Raw genomic sequence first — 22,142 nt, 5'->3', positions numbered from 1 at the left:
AATGTAATTTATTTGGCATGAGGAAGTGTTAGTGTTATTGTTTGGTCTGTAGAAACAGCACAAAAGCCTGGAGAGGGAGGAAGTCATGAATTAATTTCCTAAGGACTGGTATATTAGTATAAAGACAAGCCACAAGCATATTCACAGGAATCCCCAGTTCTGTAGACCAAGGAAGCACCAAATTTCCCACCAGTGCAGTTACCTGTAGGTTAAACACATGTAGAAATACTTTCCCAAGCAGCGAGCACTATTTCGTTTAGAGTCCCATTAGTATATACTTGTATCCTGGCTGCACTGGAACTGCCTGTCCCATTCCATCTCAAAACTCTCCCTTGGCTTTTTCCGACTTGCAGACTTAAGGGCATGTTTACCTGTTCAAATACCACTACAAATATCATTGAAAAGGTCTCAGCATTATAACAGATGTGCAACAACTTGGAGTGTGGAGTATATCTGCAGTCTGTTAGCCGTGTGATGTCCGTTAAATAATGCCAAGAAGTCAAGCAGATGTCCTTTGAAGTGGGGCCTTTCCCTTGCTGTGGCTTCCCTCAGTATCACATTATTCCCCGTTTCTTATTCTCCTTCTTCATTGTCATGAATGACATGATTTCATTTTCAGTTTATAAAATGACCATTCAGCTCATCTGAGCAGGTCATTTTCTCTTGTCTGCCATTCCTTTAAGCTCATTTGGAAGCTCCAGTAGCTGCTGAGCTCTGTGCAGGCACATGCTGATGTCCCAGGCAGAGGAAGCTGAGTGTGCTGCTGCAGCACTGGGACGCACCAGGCACTCAGCATCACCTCATAGGTCACTTCCCTGCCCTGCCAAGCCACAATTCACCTGCTCTTCTGACACCTATTTACATTGCTGCTGCACATGCAGGTCTTTGGCTTGAGCTGAAAGTTGCAGGCTGTCACTCCCTTTAATTTCTTTCATGTGCACCTCCCTTTTAAATTCACCTAGATCTCTTTGCATCATTTTATTTTCCTTTTGTGACTCAATCTTGACTGTTTTTGAGGAAAATACTATTTACTACAAGCTTTGAATTATTTTCCAAATATCCCTTCAGTCACTTCAGACGGTTGTTGTAGCTTTCTCCAAGCTTTCCCAAGCGCAGGACTCAGCATAGCCTTGGGTTGATAACCAGTGCTGCTAAAATATTGATGTATTTCTGACCCATCCATTGGTATTTTAATAACCTATCCATCACAGAGATATTGAGTCCATATATAAGTAATATGCTATTATTACACAATATAAATAATACTGATGGGAATCATTTTCATTGTTGCTGAGCAGTGAGGGCTCCTTGGGGAATACTCACAGTTTCTGAAAATCGTACTTTGATATATTTGAATTCTCCTGTGCATGAAAGGCCAAGCACCACTGGATAATACGCTCTGCAGCCTTTCCACAGGAGCACTGGTGAGTTCCCAATGTCTTTTTACAAATGCCAGTGTTCCCAGTTAGCAGCCTCGTGGTGTGTGTTCGGGCTAATATCTGAGCAGCGGTTTGGATTAATGCATACAAGTCGGCATTAGAATCTCATGATGGTTACTGCTGCTTAGTCTCTTCTGAAGTTCCTCTTTGATTCAGTTTGTTTAGATTCCTGACAACCCTAATTGGACTTAACTGAGCCTCTAGTGGAACAAGTTGGCACAGGCACTGTAATGCTTATTTGAAATCTGTAAGTGGAAGCAAGCAAGTGTAAGCTGAAGAATCCTGTGGATACTTTTTCCACAAACAATAGTATTGATCATGAAGTGCACTGAAAAGCTTGAGTCCTAGAAGTGTTGAGTGTCATGGTGCTGAGTGTTTTAGGTTGTGCTGCATGAGGAATGCAGAGAATGAAATCTGCTTACTGAAAGGGGGAATATCTTCCTGTGAAGATATTCTGGACATAGTTGTAATGGCTCCCTGAGATCAGTACAGTGGGAGCAGAAGAGCACTCTCCCACACACCTCTGGGCTGCTCTTCAGCAGCACTGAAGATGAAGGTCATTGCTAGTACTTACACTGAGTATAGTGTATTGCTTAGAGACGGGTTTGATTTTCCTGTGACTGAGCAAGTACATTTATAAGTGTTTGAAATGGGGGTTGGAACTAGATGATCTTTGAGGTCTCTTCCAACCCAAACCATTCTAGGATTCTATGACTGATGAGTATGCCAGGATACAGGTATAAGCATGTGCACCATGTCTAATATTCTGGGTTCGGCATTAACAGTAAAACTTCAAACCTATCATAGTTAACATTAGTAGAGTCTTCTCCACGTGTGACAAAAGCCTGAAGGGTTAAGAACTCTACTCTTTTAATTGCTTTTAAAGTAGAAGGATAGCAGTTTTAAGGATTATTACTAGTTATTTACATTTTGCTTGCCAGAACCTAATGATAGTGTTTTATTAAATTAACTAACCCAGTAATATGGGAGGTAGAGTCTGATTGACTTTGTCATTTTCATAGCCCGTTAATAAAGCATCTCAGTAGTTTAATAGAAAAGAAGCCACTGTGAAAGTTACTGCACACTGCACTGGTGAGCTGGGGAAGAGAATGCTGCTGAAATTAGAACTGCTTTGTTCTTTGCTTCCCTTACCGGTGACCCCACCCAGTGCCTCTTTAATGTCCTTAGATGTTCTGCTACCTAGACAATTTGTACTGATTGTGAACATGGATCCATGCTCAGCAACATGAGTTATTGTGATACTCCTATATTTGCAGTTCTGAATTGCAAGTAATGATGAAAAGACTAGAAAAGCCAGGATTTGAAAAGTAGATGGCATTGAGCTGTTCCTGTTGTGCCCAAAATACGTGACTCGTTCCATGTTCTTGCTGTTAGCTTATAGCTGACATAATGCTTCTTTTCTTCTCCAGCTGTTATTTTATTGAGGATTTAATATAGATATTATGCAGCATATAGAAAGCTCATGTACAAATCATATGAAATACAATCACTGTAGAGCATTTGCCCAAACATGGTAAGTAAAGATATATTGCTGGCAAGTAACAGTGAAGAGGTGGGTCCACAGCTCCAGTGCAAATCCGTCTGACTGCTGAAGGTCCATGTAGAGGAGAGATTGCTGCATAATGTGGACATTAGAAAATGCGCTGTACCATGCACAAACTGCTAATTCCATCACACTCGTGGTATTGTTTCCATCATATTAAGTAAAAAAAAAAAAAAAAAACCAAACAAAAACCCACACAAACCAAAACCATATATATATAAATGTATAAGCAAGAAAATATATTTTGCTTGATGGAAAACATTGTGTGATTCCACTGACACAAACTCCAGACACTGTAAATATTAATATCATTCCTTATAGAAAGCTTCTTGAAAGGATCCCTTCCCTGGCAAGGAAATGGGAAAATCTTGTCCTTACCCTGTGAGATACAGCAATGCAGAGAGGAGTGGTGTGCCTGAAACCAGATCAACCTGCTTTGGCTTCTGTGACGTTTCTTTGAGGTCATTTAAATTATGTAAGAGTGCTATGAAGTGGTCTTTATCCTCAGGTTGATCTTTGTGAATTCTCTTTTAGCAGTAATATTAAAAGTATTTTAATTGTCTAATTCACTTACAAACCCAAAACTCCCCCAGTTCATCACTGTCCTTTGCATACAAAACAAGGTACCTGAAAGATGTGAAACCATAATTTCAAACTCATTAAGATGTGAATCACTTTATTATATAACATACAGTACACCATGAAGGTGTCTGGCTGCATTTTAAACGTTAGCATTTTAAATGCTAATAACAAACCAAAATCGTTTACACCTCTGGAATAGACTTCAGTCTGTGATGCACTTTGGGGTAACTGACAGTAAAATTTCAGTGTAAGGCTTCTCTGCTGCATGAATTATAGTTCTTGCTGTCTGTAGTAGTTTGTTCATACTCCTGACTGTTGCCCCCTGAGATTTAAAAGAAATCTTGTTTCTTTCTTAATGCAGTGAGTTTTTTAATAGTTAGTTCCTAATATGAAAATATAATTGAATAATGTGACTATTTCTTGAGAGTTGACTAACGTATTTATAGCATTTTCAAGTCAATGAGTTTGATGTTACACTTTATAAAGTGTGTTATTCTCCTCATTTCAGATAGGATTGGCATGTTCAAAATGTCATCCTCACATACACTTACTAATATGATTTGCATTGTCATAGCCTGTCTCCATATGTAACTTGTGCTACTGTACCAGTCTGATTTACCTGGTTTGTTTTAAGGGGTATCATGCTGAATTGCAGTCATTTTTTGTGAAGGTTTAGGTTTGGTGTTTGAGTTTTATTAAGGGTGTCATTTAAAACTACATTCTTAAATGAGCCTAAATTGAAATAAAGATTTTATTTTGTCTTACGAGTTCCCTATTTGATGCAAAACAGGTGTTTTATTCTTTCACTTCGGCACAAAGGGTGAATATTTTTCAGTTTTACTGATGTTCATTCTTCTCTAAGTTTTATTTGATTGTTTGGAAAAATCTAGAAGTGGCATTATTCAGACAATTCTGGTTAATAATTCTTAAATATATATACCTGGTGTCTTGAGCTAAATAGGTGGTGTTGAGTGTCTGCAGAGGATCTGGTACAGCTGCACCTCTTGCCTCACTGCCCATGGAGCATCTTCCCTGAGCCTAACATCTTCCTGACCATCCTCATTCTGTATGGTTGAGAGGGGAGTTTGAAATAAATTGTCACCTAATCAATTAAAAGATTTTTTTAAATGAAAATATAAATTCAGTATGAGAGAAAGAGATAAACCATGAATGCTAATCTGCAACCTAGAAGGCTCGTAGTTTGGATTAACATTTATATGTTGGTTAGCAACGTTTTCCTCTGACTTTGTAACCTTTGCTGTAAAAGCTGTTCCTGGTGTATCCAGCCCTTTGTACACTCATGGTGCTATTTGGACAGATACAATTCTCACCATGGTTTATTCGGATATGCTGCTGGGACTTCACATGCCTCCTTACAGGAAACCCACTGTTCTGTAGAGAGCCTGGAGAGGCAAATGAAACCAAGTGCAAGTAATTCAAACCAAAATAACTCCATTAGCAGAACCTGGAAGACTTTATCAGAGAGTCACTTTGCTGACAAGTAAACTGCAAAGAAAAGATGAAAATTGAGTCTGACTGGAAGATGGAAACCTGCTTTCCCTTTACTTGGTTTCTTTTTGTGTCTAACATGAATGCACAGGTTTTGTTGACAGGCATGTAAGCTGTTGACTGAAGCAGAGAAGAATAAGGACTTTGCTGGAGAAAGCAAAGTATTTAATTGTTATTTTTATAGCTATTTCTTGTCTAAGCAAATCTGCACATTCTAATAATTCTGTGACTTTTCACTTTTCTTACATAAATTAATCAGGTCACCTCAGTTCCCACATCTAATGTCTTGTTGACAAGGAAAAAATTAATCAGAATAGCTACTGTGGAATAAATTACTCCAAAATAGCTTCTCCATGGACACTGTTAGTCTGAAATAAGTGTGCCTTTTTACTGATTAGTGCTTATTCTGTCAGACCAATGTTTGTCAAGTTTCCCAGGTACACAGCAGTCAGTTTGTAGGAATTAGTACCTTCTAGAAGGTACCTTGACTCCTTGAACAAGACTTGTCACTGCCATAAACAGTCTCAGAAGCAGAGACCAGCCCCGAGTGGCTACACCTAACCACATTAGAGCCCTCTGCAGGGATATTTACCAGTGTAAAGCAAAAGGAACAACTTCACTCTGAGAGTCACAGAGCACTGGAACAGGCTTCCAAGAGAGGGTGTGGAGCCTCCTTCTCTGGAGACTTTCAAGACCCATCTGGATGCATTCCTGTGTGAGCTGGTCCTGCTCTGGCAGAGGGGTTGGACTTGATCTCCTGAGGCCCCTCCAACCCCTAACATCCTGTGATATCATCTTTTCAAGTCTAGCAGAATTCTTTAGTATTCGCAGGCTTGGAGAATCTACTACTAATGCGATGCTTTTCAGTTCACTTACTAAGTATATAAACTCTGTGGAGTTTCATTCCTTGGACAAGAAAGAAGAAACAGTAAGAAGAGATATTTTTTTCCTTCCAGTTCCAAGACTGCTGCTCAGGTTTCAACCCAAAACACTCTTGTGTTTTTTTCATCAGAACACATGAAAAGAACCTTGGCTCCCATCATGAGCTCTTCCATCGACCTCCTAGCAGATTTCAGTAGATTTCTAGTTTTTCCTGAATCTGAAGTGACTGCCACACTCAAAGTCAATAAACTCAACAGTGCCCTGTGAAGTTCTTCTCCCACCTCTGGCAAAGGCTTGTTGTCCTCACAACTCGGGGAACGTGAGAAAAACTTAAAGCATGAACTGACCTGTAACAATGCCATCTTTGGTGGATCCAGGAGTCTCAGATTATTGTTGCTACCTATCTACAGTTGCCCTTGGCTCATTATCACAAAACCTATCCTGCACTGTTTTCCCAGCTGCAGTAGGATAGATTTGTTAATATTTTTTGCTTATTTGAGCAATTACCTTGCGCAAGGTCAGGTAAGGATTTTTGGATTCCAGGAAAACAAATTTCCTTACACTTGTTTGTTCTGTAGAAAGGTTTTTGCTCTCTTTTCAAAGTGAATATTTTATGCTGTTATTTACTGCACATTCAGACAGTGCAGTATGCTCTGTTGAGAAGAGAGCAGTTGGCTGAGGGCTGGTCTCACACCCATTAAAGTCAATGACAAAACTTCAGCAGCTTCCCTGATAACACAGTTTGCCCTGAGGAGGTACAGTTTGATAGTCACCAAAGTGTTGGTACAAACAGAGCATGGAGAGTCAAAGCATTAAGTTAAAATAGCCAACTGTATGTTGATTCTATAGCATTCTGATTTTAACGCCAGGGAAATCCATACAGTCGTAGAATGACTCCACATTTATTCAGTCTGACCTTGTTAACAGTACAAAGATGTCTTTGTTAAAGGATAGGATGCCTTAATTTTGCTTTATATGCATTAGTGTACTTGTCAATCCAAGCAAGTTAGCAACTGCTAAGCCATAAAATAGATGTGTAAGATGACAGTTGGACATTTTACTGTGCCTTATGAAATGTGCTTCTGGTCAAGTATGTAATTTTGGTAATTTGGACCTCAAAGCTACTGATAGAAGCAATTATATGCCAATAGCCAAATTTCCCCTTTTATTTAGGTACTTAATTTGGATGCGTTTTCAGTGCTTCTGTTTTCATCATAAGCTTTGCATATTTGAGTAAATAAATTTCACTCACAAATCTTGTTGCAAGTTTGTCCATGAGGAAAAGCAGTTTTGTTGTTTTATATTGTTGGGGGGGGGGGGGGGAAATCAATTATTTATCCTATTTTTCATACTTAAAAATGGAGGGAGGAGGAATAGGTTTATTTTCACTTTCCAGTTTGCTTTCCTGGTGCAAGCATCCATGAAGAAGACTGTATCTGTCAGGTCATTGGGATAGATCCTGCATCAAGATATGTATTTGTCTGTCACCAACTACAAAATGAGTATAGTCATGATTCGGCCCTTTTTTCGATCATTCTAGTATTGCAATGAGTAAGATAAAAGTAAACATCCTAAAACACTAATAAAACTATTTTAGGGCGTAAAATAGTTAATCTAAATGACTGTGTCGGGGATCTTGGTTTACTGCTGTAGAGAAAATGCTTAGGAGAGTGAGGTAACATTTCAGAGGTCATTACTGCAGACTGTTTTGCAAGTGCATGTTCTTCACAGATGTGAACAGGCAGTAGTGACAGTGAGGAACTCTTGGAGGTGCAGTGTGGATCATGCACCCGTGGGACTAACAAATACTGCGTAGTGGTTTTCTTCTTCTGCCTGTTTTGCAGTGAAGACAAGTCTTGCTCTTCCCTATTTGCTTAGTTTGTAGGTTCTGTTTCTCGTTATCATGTAAAGGTTTCATGAGGTGATACTTGTTAATGACTAGAGAGAAACACCCTTCCTGGGCTAGGCATGTATGTTAATGCTTTATTGAATTTGAATGTGTCATAATCAGCATGCCTTCCAATTGATTAAATACCTCCTGTGTTCTCCAGGAGTAAACACAGTGCTTTGTTCTCAGAATCGCTCAATTTCCTGAGCTTTCCATTCTCTGTTTCAGATGGCTTGACAGACTGTGTAGACCCTGACTGCTGTCAGCAAAGCAATTGTTATGCCAGTCCTCTCTGCCAGGGTTCACCTGATCCCCTTGACCTTATTCAGCACAGCCAACCACCATTCTCTCAACATCCTCCAAGGCTCTTTTACGATCGAATTAGATTCCTTATTGGGAAGGAAAGCACTCACGTCATCCCAGGAGACATCTCCTTTGAAAGCAGGTGAGTTTTCTTTTGGACAAACAACTTCTCTAAATATTGAGAACTGCCATTAAATTATTTAACCAGGAGAAAACCTGGATAGCTGAGAATTCTTCACCAGTGATCAAAACATACCCAAAAGGATGGCAAACTTCTAAGTCCCAACAGCTGAGAAACTTGTTTATCAGAATCTTCTTACTATGGAGTTCATTAAGTGTCACAGCAACAAGTTGCTACTGTTATTAAGACAGCTTTGCTATGGAAGGTAAAGTATCTCATACTTGTGAAGTAAGTGGAGGGAATTTCAGCACTTCATGCTGTAAGTAGATGTAATGTCAGGAGGCAGAAGGATGAGTTAGATTCATGTGCATTGTATTCAGTCACCTTTCTGCCCTGTAGAACTTGATTGGTATTCAGTGTAATAAATTTAACATGTGTCACTTACATATAATCCAGATACCTAATTAACAAACTTGTTTGTTTTACTGCATGTCAATAGACCAGTGTGGAGTTTACCACTTTGCGCTGCAGGTTATTCTCAACCTGTCATGCCAACAGTGATCTCTGAGTGTTTGGCTTGCCCTTTAACAGAAAAATACTGTGCAATTGGAAAGGGGCACTTACTTGCTCAGAAAACCTGGTAGCACATATTTTCTTGAATGTTTGAAATATAGGAGCACATAAGTTTTTATGCTGTAGTTCACTTGGGAACCTATAACTTACATACTGACAAAGAGATCCACAAATCATCCCCATCACCTAACTGTTACTCTGTCAAGTAGGCTTGTGCATTAGATAAACCATGTTCCAGTAATAAGGACATAAGAATGTTTCTATTTTCACAGTATGGTGCATAGCACTTAGCTTACAACCTGAACTTCATTCCATAGATGCACATTAATTCAGTGCACTTTTGCTTATTAATTTTTAATTAAGTAAATATGTAAACAGAGCCTTTATTGATCTGAAATACCTAAACATTTAATCACTATTAATAATTTAACAGGATGTTATAAATATGTAGAAGTATAGGGCATGAAAATGAATTTGATGGGAAGCCCCTGCATGCCTGTGGTGGGTCTCTGTCTTGCTGATGCACAGTGCCACTGCTCTTTACTGGCTGTATGCTCAGCTGAGCATTCTGCAGTTTAAACCAAAAATCAGCAGTCACCAGTGGAAGATTTTCCTCATCAACATGCCTCACAGGGAGGTGTTTTCAGAGAGAAGGTGAGCACTCAAGTCGCCTGTACAGTGTTCTGTGACACTGCAAATGTTAGCAGCCAGATTGCGTATAATCCCATCAACGTGCTTTTATAGATATAAGGAACTGATCTTTTAAAGCTATCATTGATGGGATTTAACTTGGATTTAAAAGCTTTCTCTGAGTGTTTCATTTCTTTACCCTGATATCTGCCTTGGCTTTGAAGAGCAAAGAGTAGCAAAGGCCCACATGTGAGCAGCAGCCCACCTTCACCGTTGTTTGATACTTTATACCACTAAGGAATAAGACTTGTACTTGCATCAGTGCATTGTTCACACCCTAGATGTCATCTCCTCCCATTGTGGAGAAATTGCTAGTTGGTTTGGTGGGAAGATCATTGGAATTCAGATAAGACTGCCTGTATCTTTGGAATCAGGGCAGTGCCTGGAGACTTGCACTGTGCCATGTCTCCTGGGTTTTGTCAACAGTAATCTGCAGTGTACTGGGCACCCTGAGGAGTTCATCAGTCCACACTTTGCTTGATCCTCAAGTCTTCCAGGCTGTTGAAAAATTGCTCATCCATAAGTCAAATATTATTAAAAACTGCCAGAGTTTTACTCAAGGGTGAGAAATAAGCAGAGTCTCAGAAGGAGGCAATAGCTTAGTTGTGCTGCCTCTGTTCAGAGATCTTCCTCTGACATTGTCAATCTGACTGTCATCTAGTGTCTGTTCTTCTGAGAATGAAGATTACTGAAAAAATTCAGAAAGACAAGTGTTAGTACAGTTTAAAAAAAAAATCAGGAATCTGTGATCCTGCCTATCTGGTACAGACCAAAGAATGCTTAAGGATTTTTAATCTCCTTTTGGCTATTGCTGAAAAGGTTGAGTCCAGGCACATGATACTAACTCATGGCTGCCTGCAATGCCACTTATTTTATAGCAGTGGTGGTTCAACAAGGCATTTTTTAAGGACTGGATGAAATAGTGACATTCATTTCAGAGTACTGGCATCCATTCCCCTGCTACTCGAATTTTGAAAATCCCTATCTGTCTTGTTTTGCTACTTTATTGTTAGGTTTTGGGGTTTTTCTTTATAAATCTTCAGGCCATTAGGAGGATTAAAGAAGAAAGGTCTATCTAATGTTTTCAGTCCTCTGATTCAGATGACATAGTGTTTTACTGTACCACAGGTCAATGGAACTCCAACGTGGGTGATGTTTGCATGAATCTCAGTTTAGGTGCAGCCAAAGTGATGTGAAATAGATTTGGGAAAGCTATCCAAACATGGTGAAGATGCCCTCTGTCCTTCCAACTGAAAGTGTTTGTTCTCTGCCATATCCTGGCATTTTAAACATCATGTGAAATATTAAAATTAGTTGTTCTGACAACTGCTGGAACATCTATCCTTTTGCATTTGCATGTTAGACTTTAGCTTAGATTTAATATTTAAATATTTGGCTTCTACTGTGTTGTGTTGAGCCACAGCTGAATATTGCATCAAAATGTATGTAAAAAAGCTAAATGTTTTCAAAACCTATTTTTCCTTGTACTATGTCAAAACTATGTCATTTTTGCTGGTTTTTTACAAACTCGCAACTTGGAGTGTGACATGCTGAAAGGCAAATTGGACACATTCTGAACAAATGGAAATGTACTTGCTTACATCAGGAACAGTTTTGACCTACTGCATGTACCAGGCTGTAGCAGATTATAACATTTTTATCAGCTTCTGTTCTCAGGAAGGTTTTTTACTTGTTTCTTTGCTGAGTTTTTTTTTAATGTATGCTGCTGGCAAGTTATTTGACTCCCTGCAAATTGCCTACAAAAAGGGTCCAATGTATGGTACTGAATTAATTACCTTTCAAAGGATGCTTACAGCAACATTGTCAGCAGGAAGAAATGAATGTACCTTACTAGCCTTTAGCTTAATTTCTCTGATTGAAGATTTTAATCAGAAATGTAATACAGTAAATGACATCTTCTGGTAATGTGACACTTGCGAATTCACAAGTTGCTTGACAGAGCTTCTCATCTGAGCCTAATGACTCAGCCTGAGGTGCTCAGAGATTATTGGAAACTTGACACACAAAACAAAAGCAAAAAAAAGTAGCAGATAAGTAGCAGTAGAGCAAGGCATAGTAGTGAAATAATAAAATGCATTACAAGTGAAAGAATGCATCTAGAATTTTAAACTTCTATTTATATTTTAAATTAGAGATGTCAGACAAACTGCCTGATGGCAGAGAGCTGAGACCCACAGGGTCGAGATCCTCAGTTACACATGGAATGACCCATGAAACACTGACAGAGAAATCCAACTTCTTTTAGGCCACCTCCAACCCGTGGGAATCTCTGCTTTCTCTCGAAAAGCCAACTGCTCCCTCTGGAGTTGCAGATTTAGTACAGCTTGCCAGGGGACAAGAAACATTTTTAATGCATTCGAAAACACTAAGGCAGCTTATCAGGGACGTGTTCCTCCCAGTTCCTCCAAATGAGAAAAGACATTTTTGCACTTACTTTCAAGTTAAAAACAACTTGGACAGCCTTAGTCCAAAATCGTAGCAAGTAGGTTGCTGTTGGACAGGTAATGTGAGGAGTTATACCCCATGAGAAAGAAAAGCAGGCTGCGAGCAGGAGAGAGACATACAGCACATTGAGGAGGCACAATGTTCTTTAGTGTTTTCTCTGTTAGAATTAAGAAAAGCCATGAGTGGTAGCAAGGTCCACAGCTCATCTGGAAAGAGGGTGAATGTTGAAGCAAGGAAGCATGAAGTGTCAGTTGAGTATGAAGTGGTACCACTGCAGGGAACATGCCCTAAAAGCTTTGGTAAGGAAAGGAAGCAGCAAAGCTGCAGGGAACCTGCATGCCAACATGCTTCCAGGCATGGCAGTCCACTTTATGAGCAGTTAGGGCATTGGGAAAGGAGGAGAACCTGCTGCACACTGCAGGGTTGTTTGTTACCTCCCCAAGCACTTGTGCTGGTCATGAAATAACTGAAAAATGTTTCATAACTGCAGTAAATGCAAAAATTAAAACTAATTCTGATTAAACACCTAGTCAGAGATTTAGTAGGTGCCGGTAATTCAAAGAAGGAGCCAGAGAGTAAGACTCTTAAACTTCAAGTAGATAATAAAAAGACAGTAAATAATGAGGACAAATGTGGCAACACAGAGGCAGGCTTAGAACATTTAAAATCTAAGAGATTGCAAAGACAGTTCGATGCTGATAGATGTAGAATAATGAGGTTTATGTGTCTTTATCACAGACCGTAAATGTGTGTGGCTTGTAAAATATGACAAATAAAAAGGGAACAAGAAAGTTGAAAGATAAGTCTCTTAATATTATTTATGAATAATGAGAAGTAAAGTGAATGAGTAGGGGAAAGAAAGAGTATGTATGAAATAATGAAGACTTTGATGAGTTGTTATCGCACAAATCTGTGTGCTTGATAAAATATGAGGAGAGAGTAGAGTCAAAAGACAGGTCTGTGTGGAATGAACAAACAGGAGTATGAGGATGATGTACTGAATAATAATGACTCTTAGGTGTCTCTCTTTCTCACTTCAGCATGTGTTGTAAATCTATGGAGTGTACTAATAAAGGCCTTAGAAAGGGAACGGCAGGTTTGTTGATGTTAGAAATATGAGAAAACAATAGAAGCTGGTATTTTATGCTCTAACAAATCAAAGAATAATTGAACCTGACAGTTCTGTTGAGTGAATCTTGTGAGTCTGTTGAGACACACAAGAGTTTGATTGCTTTCAGTGGAGCAGCAGATTTTGCCTGCAAATAGGGCCACAACCAATTTGGTTAATGTAGGAAATGAAAAAGTAGTAAATCAGAATTCTGTTTTACATATGGAAGTAATGCAGCCCTCCCACATTCCTTTGGGATTTATCAGCATCTTTGCTGAAAATCAGCATCTTTCTATGTCCTGTGGTGAATGATGTGCTCACAAAGTGCTTAATATTCACCAGTTGCATTTTCTCAGATCATAGCCAGGCTAGATGATATCATAGTGATAAATTAGTGTCCTGTTGAACAGCTTTGGAGAATGGGATCTTATGAAACAAGTCAGAATTTTCAGAAATTTATGATCTCCAGTTTGTACTTATGATTTCATTGGATCATGAGCAATTAATCTCTGAAGGGATATTTTTTAAATTAATATACAGATTTCCAAATAACTTTGATCTGAGGAACGATTAAGTTCTTCCTTTAGATTGTATATTCGCTGTGCAAAGGTTGGATGTGTCTGTTGTGGTATGCCATGAACTTTCAAACTGACAGGAAGACAGAACAATGTCTAAATTTATCCTTATTTTTTACATTGATTAATTAATGCTAGTTACCATTGTAAGTATTCTGTTGGTTTTGACACTAAATGTCTTAAAATGTTACCCAAAGATTTCTGTATTCAGTGTTCACTTTGCTCTGTGAAACCACAGTTCCAGGAAATATGTTAATCCCAAGACCTGGACCCATTCATAGCATACGTGCTAGAGGTATGCTGCTGTAGTGTACCTGACAGCATGGGGCAACATGCTGCAAGGTATTTCAGTGGAATATAGCTCTGCAAGGCCTTAGAAAATCCCACTGTTTTACATCTTAGTAAGGCTATTTTACATCTTATTCCTCATTCTTGATGAAACTTTACATTTGTTCAGTCTTCAAATACATAAGGCTAAAGCTAAGAAAAGAAGAGTAATTTCTTCACCATTTCTGTGTCTAGGGTGAATGTAATGGTCTTAAAGGGCAGCAGTGGAGATTCCCATTGGATTGCAGGAAAACTTGGCATAGGTAAAAAGGACTTGTACGGAAGCATTGAAATGGGTTACTTGGTGAGGTTATAGAGTTAGACAAGCGTCTGCCTGGAATAATGTAGGTGTAGTTGATCTTACCTGAGGCAAAGGAATGGACAAGATAGAGTCTTGTATTTCCTTTCAGCTCTCATTTTCTATGATTCTGTGATCCTGTTAGCCTCTGATTAGACTCACATAGTAATGAGTTCACTTTCCTGTCCATTGACTTTGATGTGTTCTGCTGTACTGCCATATTCCAACCTCTTTACTGGAATGGGAGGATGTTTATTCTGCAAAGTGGATACAAGTCCAAAACATCCCAGAGGGGTTTTAAAAGGGCATAACATGTGATGGGAGATTTTAAAAAATATATGTTACACTTGATTAGGTGCTTTCTGAATTTACCTATATAACTTTCTGAAGTTTGGTGAAGACCATGTGTTTCACTGCTGCCTTATTGCATTAGTTCAGCTTTTTTTCTAATAGACAGCGATGCTTTCTTCTTAGCAGCAAAGAATGCAGTTTCATTCTCCCTTTTCACAAATCATCAATGCCTAGAGGTTCAGCAAGCTAAGTCATGCTATCAGTGAAACCTTTGCAGTGTTGTTCAGTAGCAGGACAAATGGTATCCTGAAATACAGCCAGAAATGGAAATACATTCTCGCTACACCAGCAATTCACAGGGGAGTCTGTGTGTCATCTTGCTGAGATAATGGTTTTTCAAATCAGTCCTTTGGACTTTGTTTGAATTTTCATTCAGAATCAGCAGTCACAATAATGTCAGAGTAGTACTCTCTGTCTGGGACAGAAGTATGGCACAGTCTCTGAAATCCACACCCTTCTCACCCTCCTGATGTGTCTTACGTTGCCTTTTAACCTTTCTGTTACAGACGGGCATGTGTCATTCGAGGCCAGGTGGTAGCAATAGATGGAACTCCTCTGGTTGGAGTGAACGTCAGTTTTCTGCACCACAATGAGTATGGATACACCATCAGTCGACAAGATGGAAGGTTGGACTTTCATGTTTGGTCTTTCACTGGTTTTGATTTTTATAGTTAGGGCCATCCACCACGAAAAATTTTCATAAACATCACTGCTCAAAGTGTGGATTTGAGGGTGGCATCTGGGCCTCTGCTCTGGAAGCACATTTAGGTAGAGCTCTCTGAAGTAAAGGAGCCAAAATAAAAAGAAAAATTTAAAAAGCTGAGCAGCATCAAGATGTCAGTGACATTCAAACACCTCGAGTCAAAATGTGACAGGACTGCTGTAAGAGTACCTTCTTGACATTTGAGTATTTTCACTAGCCAGGTTTTCTAGAGAATTCACTGCCTTTCCTCTTTTTCTCTTGTTAAGTATGACTCTTCCAAGTCATTTACCGAGGCATCAATGATGTTAATTCAGAATCATCGGGGTTGGAAAGGACCTCAAGGATCATCTAGTTCCAACCCCTCTGCCATGGCCAGGGACACTTTTCACTAGATCAAGTTACCCAGAGCCCTATTCAGCTGATCCTTTAGCTGATCACCTGAGCCACACAAATAAGGGTGAGGACAGATTCTTTACAGTGCCCAAATGGCTGTTCCACAACCAGTCCTGAGCAATCCTGGCTTCCTGTTCTCCCCCAGCCATGTAGAGCTGAGTTCAGTTCTCAGAGGTGAAGTTCCTATGTATTGCATATTGCACTCCAGGGTTGCCTGTCTATTTGCAACAGGGTCATGATTTCCTAAAGAACTTGAATTAAGCTGCTAAGGACAATTTAAAACTTCATCTACCTTGGCTGTGTTGTCAACTACAAGAAATCAGAAGCTATCTTCCAAAGGTCTAATTTGTCAGTGTTTCCACAATTATTTTTTTGTTTTGTTAGGCTTTGTCAATTTATAAAAATAAAGAGCATGCATATTTATTTTACCTTACCTTATTGACTTTCAAATGGCACTACTGAAAGATAGTAATTATCATTTCCTCTTTACACTAGCCTGGATGAAGTTGCTGCTTTAAAATATGCTACCTGTACTTCACTGTGAATGTAATCGGTGTCATTTGGGAAATGTGATGAGATGTGTGTAATTAAGTCTGACTTCTTATCACAGTTTGTTACCATCAAAAGCCTCCATAATAGATGCATTCAATAATACAGGGAGTGAAGTATCTATTTACATATTACCTTGTGTCGCCTGACTGTGGATGTCAGAAATTCAGGAAATTGAGACTCCATATATTGTGCCTTCTACATCCCACTGTTCTGCAACCCAAATATGGCAAAGGTTCTTCACAATAGCTCCCAGAGGATCCACCTGCCTTTTGTACAAGAGCTGATTCAGTTCTCAGTGCAATTAATTGTCATCTTTCCCAGAAATTTCATATCCTGCACAGAGGGGTCTCCTGCACAGCATATTCAACCTTTTCCTCCTGCTCCCTTTAGAAAAAAAAAAAAAAAAGAAAAAGGATACGTTAATAAAGGCCTAACGGGCTTTGAGACTTCTTATTCTGCATGCTGTACCTGCATAGAGTATGAGTAGCATCCCTTTTCTAGGCTAGGGATTTCTTTTCAAATAAACCAAAGTAACTGAACCCACAGTTTTGTTGCACATGACTTGTTAGTATTGATTCTAGTTGGTAAACAGAGGGCAGGTAGGCCAAGTAGTAGTAAAGGTCTTTCTGTATCTTGCTGTTGATGTGTACAGGGAGAAAACACAGAAGTAAAGCTTCTTCATGCCTATCAAGGTGACACTGGGAAGGTATACTGGAATGATTTCATACAGTAAATTAAGGGCGGTAATAAGAAACGCAGAGCTTTTGTTTTGTAACACATTGAAAGTTGTGGTAATATGATGATAAAACAAAGAAAAAACAAAGCAATTTGTTTTCTCTTTTCCAGTTTTGACCTTGTGGCTGTTGGAGGCATTTCTGTCACTCTAGTTTTTGACAGATCTCCTTTCATATCTGAAAAAAGAACACTTTGGTTGCCTTGGAATAGATTTATCATCGTAGACAAAGTCATAATGCAAAGAACAGAGTCAGACACACCATCTTGTGACATGAGTAGTTTCATCAGCCCAAATCCAATTGTACTTCCTTCACCACTGACAGCATTTGGAGGGTCCTGCCCAGAAAGAGGAACTGTTATTCCAGAGCTACAGGTAATGAATCAACAATTTGTTCAAATGCAGGAGGTTGTAGGCAATTTTAGAAGATGATACCATACCAAATAGTGAGCAATTAACTGCTGTAATGTTACTCACTTATCAGAATGACGTCAATGTGTATCTCTTTAGTAGTTTCACAGGTGCTTTTACTTTTTTCTTTCTTTCTTTCTTTCTTTTTTAGTATTTTTCAGTTGCTTTATTTCTTACCTCCAGCTAAAAAAAAGTGGGAAGTCCTAAAGTGATTCATTATTAAAATGCTAATTTATTTGTAAGTGATACACAAAACCATTCCAAGGTTACAAAGAGTACAACTTCCCCATATATCAGTGTGAGACATGGTTCAAAATGCTTTCAAGACTCATAGTGATGTTTCATCTGTTCACATTTTCTAATTCTTTACAATGGCATCTCAAGCTATATGCTAGCTTCTTGGGATTTACTATTTTCTTTTTTGTAGTAGAGCAATTTTGGGTTTTCTTGTAATCTGGAAGATACTTTGGAGGCTGCCTGTAGCCATGAATATTTCCAACCTTTTCTCTCTCTCTCTCATAAAAGTACTGCTATTGATTAAGAGCCTTTATTCTGCCTGTAAGAGGTCTCTGAACTCAGTTATGTGTAAACATCTCCATAACTATTAAAAACATTGTCATGTTTCAGGCAGTTGATGGTCATAATGTTGCTTCACAGAATGTACAAAGTGGAACTGATGAACATAAATTACGAATTACTGATGCACACTAGTAAGAAAAAACTGGGTCACATTACTCCACATGAGGTATTCCTGGGTTGTCTTTAAACAGTGAGGTACCCAAAGATGCAGTCTGCTCAGAGAGAAACTGTCTTCGGTGCTCTTTTCTGCCATTAGAAGGTCCTTTGGGTGTCGTTTTCATTGTACAGTGCTGGGAACTGAACAAAAAGAAACTCAGAACAATAGGAGAAGGAGACACATTAGCGTGTATCACTGAATGAATATTTCTTCTTCCTGTTTTTCTATCCAAAAACGGTAAGAGATGTCAGCTGTACAACAGAGGGGGCAGCTGGGATGTCAGCAGGAAAGAAGGGGAACACAGCGAATCAGGAACGATAAAGGGAGCAGGATTTCCCTGGCAACACTACATTTCATATGTCGAAACGACAAGTGCTGGCAGGCCTTCAGCTGTGCTGCAGCAATCCTGTGACAGTGATACTGTTGCAATGTGTAAATGACGTTGTTTTGAAAGTGAAATAATCTATTGTTAAACAAGAAAAATCTAAGAACTGGGGAATATAAACAAAACAGTTTGTATTTTTCAAAGCTTGATGAGTTTAACAGTGTGACAGCTTGGCTTGTTATTGCAAAAGCACACTAAAACCATGAACCTTATTAAACAGCCTAGTTTTCAGTGGCCTTTGAGAGACTGCAGTAGTGTTATCCAAGAAGCTGCTCTCTTCTCTTGTCTGCTCTTCCTCACAGCCTGTCCTAGAAGGGCTTCTTTCTCTCAGGAGATCACAAGAGCTAAATCCCTTTTTGTAGCTCCAAGGCCCACTTCATTCAAAAAGTCAAGGCCAAGTTTATTTTTTTCCCTCGCAAGCTCTCAGTCTATACAGTCCTTCTAGTTGCTGAGGGTTTATCTTCACTGCAGCCAAGAACTGATACTACCCACAGTGGGCATATCCAAGCCAGCTTTAATCCAAGTGATTCAGACAGCAGCCCTGACAGCAGTGCCATGGGATTTGAACTCTGTGGCACACCCTGGGGACTCACCTGTTAGCTAGATGACTCTGATGCCCAGACTGTTCCATCTTCACTGCTGTGTGTCCCCACTTAGCTCATTAGGTTCCTTATGCTGCGCCTACATATGGCATGCTCCTTCTTGCTGACACTTAGCCTTGCTGCATGCATTTCTACACAGAAGATGGTTTACATAGAGGTTTGCTTTCTTTCTAAGCTCTCCTCAAATGTAACATATAAAGTGTGTGCATATTTGAAAACATTTTTAATTGCATTCTGATTAAGAACATTTTTTAGGTAAACCAAGTAGGAAAGCTGAGGTAAAGCTGCGGAGCTCCTATGTATTAATGTGTCCACAGAGATAGTACTTGCTACTCAGGAGGTAAGAGTAAAGCATTACAGGAAGAGGTTCTTTATCAAAACAAACAGATGGCCGTCTAGTAAGCTGACCAAGCAACTTCCAGCATTGTAATATTTCTGGCTACTGCACTGCTGATATGAACACAGAAGACATCAGTGTTTTAAGTGGTACTGTGTTCATGTCATGATTGTGAAATATAAAATAAACACCTGCTGTTATTATTATAATTTTGCATTTTCCCTGGCTACAGATAAAATGATGCATTTTTTCTCCAAGGTGGTCCAAGAGGAAATCCCAATTCCTTCAAGTTTTGTGAAGCTGAGTTATCTCAGCAGTCGAACACCAGGGTATAAAACTTTACTGCGCATTATTTTGACACACACGACCATCCCTTCTGGAATGACAAAAGTCCATCTGATAGTTGCTGTTGAAGGACGTCTGCTTCAGAAATGGTTTCCTGCTGCAGCCAATTTGGTGTACACATTTGCCTGGAATAAGACAGATATATATGGACAGAAGGTTTCTGGTCTAGCTGAGGCAATGGGTATGTAGAATCACCTTGATGTAAGCAGAAGTGCTTATACACATCAAGCCAGGAAAATATGGCTTAGAAATTTTGTTGCTGTACTTACATGCTTTTAAATCAACTGCCTCTTTAGATAAAGTGACTTGTATGATTTCCTAAGAACATTTATTTTCTTGTTCTTCCAATGTCATCTTTCTAATTTAATCAATTTGAAAATCCCCTTTTCCCTCAGAGAATGGCTGTGTACTAACAGCATTATATTCTGCTGTCTTTGGTTTTGAATGTTACTTTGAATATGACCTTTGGTGTGTCATTATTTCTGTCATTTTTGGCTTTGACATTTAAAATGTCATTTCCACTTAGGGTTTACAAAATTCTAACTTTTAGGCATCTCTTCTTACTGCATTTCATGTCCCCAACATTTAAGATTAATTGATTTTTTTGTTTAAAGATGTTTAGATGAAAATCATCATGTTTCATATGCTGTCTTTACCAAGTTGCACAAGCAGCTATTCTGAGAATTGCTACAGAAGTGCTGCTTGTGCAAATACATTTTTATTGAGCCAGCCATTTTGCATTAATTTCATGATTTGGTTTTTAAAAGGCTTGCTATTTTTTTAATTAAATTTGGGGTTATGTTGCCTAATTGAGTAATCTTACAGCTACTTCCCATTAAGATTATTTACCTTACCAGCAAAGCTTGGTATTGTGAATAAGTTTTACTTCCTTAGCAGTTGTGGTTTGCATTTTAAGTCAGGGGAATTATAGTAAGCAGCATTGGCTACAACAACCTATAAAGCACAAATAGCAAGGGCTACATGGAGCTGTCTACCCTCATGGGGAGTATGTCTCATTCCAGATATGCAAATGCTGTTCTGAGGGGCAGCCAGAAGCTCTTGTCAGGTTCTGCCATGTTATCCACACAGGCAGTGTGCCTGTAGATTGGTCCATGCAAAGGCACCCAAGAGACGGCCAGTGGTGTCCACAAAGAGTTGAGAGACAATGCACATAGGAGTAGATCAGAAAAGAAGGAGCTTGCTTTAGGGCTGTGGTCCCATAGTCGACCTCAACAGATAGAACTGCAGGCTCATGCCAGAAAAGATTGTTCCCACATTCTCTCTCTGCCCCTGGGCCACCACTCACATTCATTTGGTCATGAAATGAGCCAGATCAGGAACAAATTCAGCTGAAAACTGAAGAAACCAGAAAATAAGTGATAAATTTTCAGCTTCATTAGTTTCCTGATCTTCTATGAATGCTAGTGCAGAAGCACAGGTCTTCTTAATCCAGCTGCAGCTCACACATTACGTTGGCCTAAACTGATCAAAATTCCACCCTTAGTGCAAGGTTTCCTGCGCTGCATCATCATATGTCATATCTGCATCTGATCTACTACAGCCGCAGAAGGGTGGACAACTTTTCAAAGGTGTCAGTCAGGTGCTGGCAGTTGCTAAAGGCAAGTATAGCATCAGCATATTGCAGATAGAGATTCCTGGTAGAGTTTTGCAGTGAGTGAGGATATTAAATGACTTCTTCATTTCACTTAGGTATGTTTGTGCAAATCCAGAAATGAAAAAAAATATTCCCATTGCGCCCTTTGTCCACCCTATGGATGATGAGGCAGGACCGTATGTTTCATGGGTGCCACCTGGGGCTTTCCTCTGGTATGACTACATGTGTCCTGTATTCAGAGTCTATCACTAAGGTGTCTGAGAGAGAGCAGTTGAGTATGCCTGCTCCTTCTGTGTCATTTGGGAGTCTTCTGTAGACCATGAAGCACTCCACATATCTGTACTTTAAAAAATTTGAAATCAAATGCATACCATTGTATGAAATGATAGTGGAGTTACAGATTCCCAATTTAAAAGTACATGAGTGCAATATGATTAAATATGAAGCCAGATTATACAATAGTGCTGGGTAACAACTTTTAAGTTATTTACTTGGTGCTTAATTTTTTTTCCTTTCTTCAAAGTTTAGGTTAATTATGCTTCTTGCAAAACAGAAGCAAAATAAAATTGTATTTTAAGTGTATTGCTGGCATCCTTTGTTAGATCCCAATAAAGCTTTATTTAATTTGACACACTATAGTACTCAGGGACCCTT

At 39.2% G+C, this 22,142-nt stretch overlaps 1 protein-coding gene across 2 annotated transcripts in view; it reads left to right on the top strand.

Moving 5' to 3' along the window:
- The window catches only part of TENM1 (teneurin transmembrane protein 1), a 241,021-nt gene that overhangs the window by 147,478 nt on the left and 71,401 nt on the right, over positions 1-22,142 (top strand). For both annotated transcript variants that reach the window (XM_054388650.1, XM_054388649.1), the window contains 4 exons: positions 8,093-8,309; positions 15,183-15,302; positions 17,171-17,432; positions 19,787-20,054. In XM_054388650.1, coding sequence (XP_054244625.1) covers positions 8,093-8,309; positions 15,183-15,302; positions 17,171-17,432; positions 19,787-20,054 — 867 coding nt within the window. The remainder of the gene's footprint in view (positions 1-8,092; positions 8,310-15,182; positions 15,303-17,170; positions 17,433-19,786; positions 20,055-22,142) is intronic.

This window comes from Indicator indicator, chromosome 17, assembly GCF_027791375.1.
Source record: "Indicator indicator isolate 239-I01 chromosome 17, UM_Iind_1.1, whole genome shotgun sequence".
Taxonomy (NCBI): domain Eukaryota; kingdom Metazoa; phylum Chordata; class Aves; order Piciformes; family Indicatoridae; genus Indicator; species Indicator indicator.
The sequence above is the reverse complement of the archived record's forward strand: the minus strand, read 5'-3'. Positions and strand labels throughout refer to the sequence as shown.